Source organism: Crocuta crocuta, unplaced genomic scaffold (genome assembly GCF_008692635.1).
Source record: "Crocuta crocuta isolate KB4526 unplaced genomic scaffold, BGI_CrCroc_1.0 scaffold130, whole genome shotgun sequence".
Classification (NCBI taxonomy): domain Eukaryota; kingdom Metazoa; phylum Chordata; class Mammalia; order Carnivora; family Hyaenidae; genus Crocuta; species Crocuta crocuta.
Window position 1 is genome coordinate 10,623,394 of NW_027527920.1, and position 868 is coordinate 10,624,261.

General features: G+C 65.1%; 1 protein-coding gene across 1 annotated transcript in view; it reads right to left on the reverse strand.

Annotated features, from left to right (window-relative positions):
• Positions 1–359, reverse strand: part of RAB8B (RAB8B, member RAS oncogene family) — a 58,894-nt gene extending 58,535 nt beyond the window's left edge. Inside the window, exon 1 of the mRNA XM_077747639.1 lies at positions 207–359. Coding sequence (XP_077603765.1) covers positions 207–330 — 124 coding nt within the window. The 5' untranslated portion in view covers positions 331–359. The remainder of the gene's footprint in view (positions 1–206) is intronic.
• Positions 360–868: the final 509 nt, after the last annotated feature.

Here is an 868-nt window from a genome sequence, read left to right on the forward strand (position 1 = left end):
CCTCTTCACCTCCCCCCCTCCCAGCCTCACGGCCCCGCCCGCCCCTCTCCCTCACTCCTTCATCCTCTTCCACTGCCCTCGCCGCCCGGCTGTCCCCGGGGTCCCCTTCCTGGGGCTCCCAAGCCCTCCTCCAGCCCTCTCCCCGGCCGCCTTGCATTCGCCCCCCACATCTCACTAGCCGTCTCCGGCCGCGGCCCCTCCCTCACCGATGGTGGAGATGAAGGTGGTGTTGAAGGCGTCCTCGGAGAAGCGGAAAAGGAGGCAAGTCTTGCCCACCCCCGAGTCTCCGATCAGCAGAAGCTTGAACAGATAATCGTACGTCTTCGCCATCTTCTCGCTCCGGCCCTCTGACCGGGGAGCTAGAGAAGCGGCGGAGAGAGGCGGGGAGGGGGCCGCGGGCGAGGGGGNCGCCCCTTCCCTTGGAGAAGGCCTGCGCGCCCCGCCCCGTGCGGCCAATCCGCGGGGGATTCGTCATCACCGCCCGCGTCCCAGGGCTTGATGGGATTTGTAGTGCCTTTGGGGAGTCTCGGGCGTGCCCTGCGCGGGCTGTCCGAGCAGCCCCAAGGGATAAAAGAGGATCTGCTCTGGGCTCGGTGACCGGGTGGATTAGACGTTTCCACCCCTGCCGGGAAGGAAGGCCCCCTTTCGAACTCTGCGCGTCGTGCCGCTGGAACTCAAGTTCACCGTTTTCTTTGTGTGTGGGCGCCTTTCAAATCCGGACCTCGGAATCGGAGTCCCACGACTGCCGTATTTCTCCCGTCCGGACCCGGAGCAGAGATGCTTTCTTTGCTTCCCGCTTCTGCGGCGCAGCCTGTGGATTATCTGCAGAGTGCATTACCTGGCTTGTCCTGCAATTCCTGCCCATCAC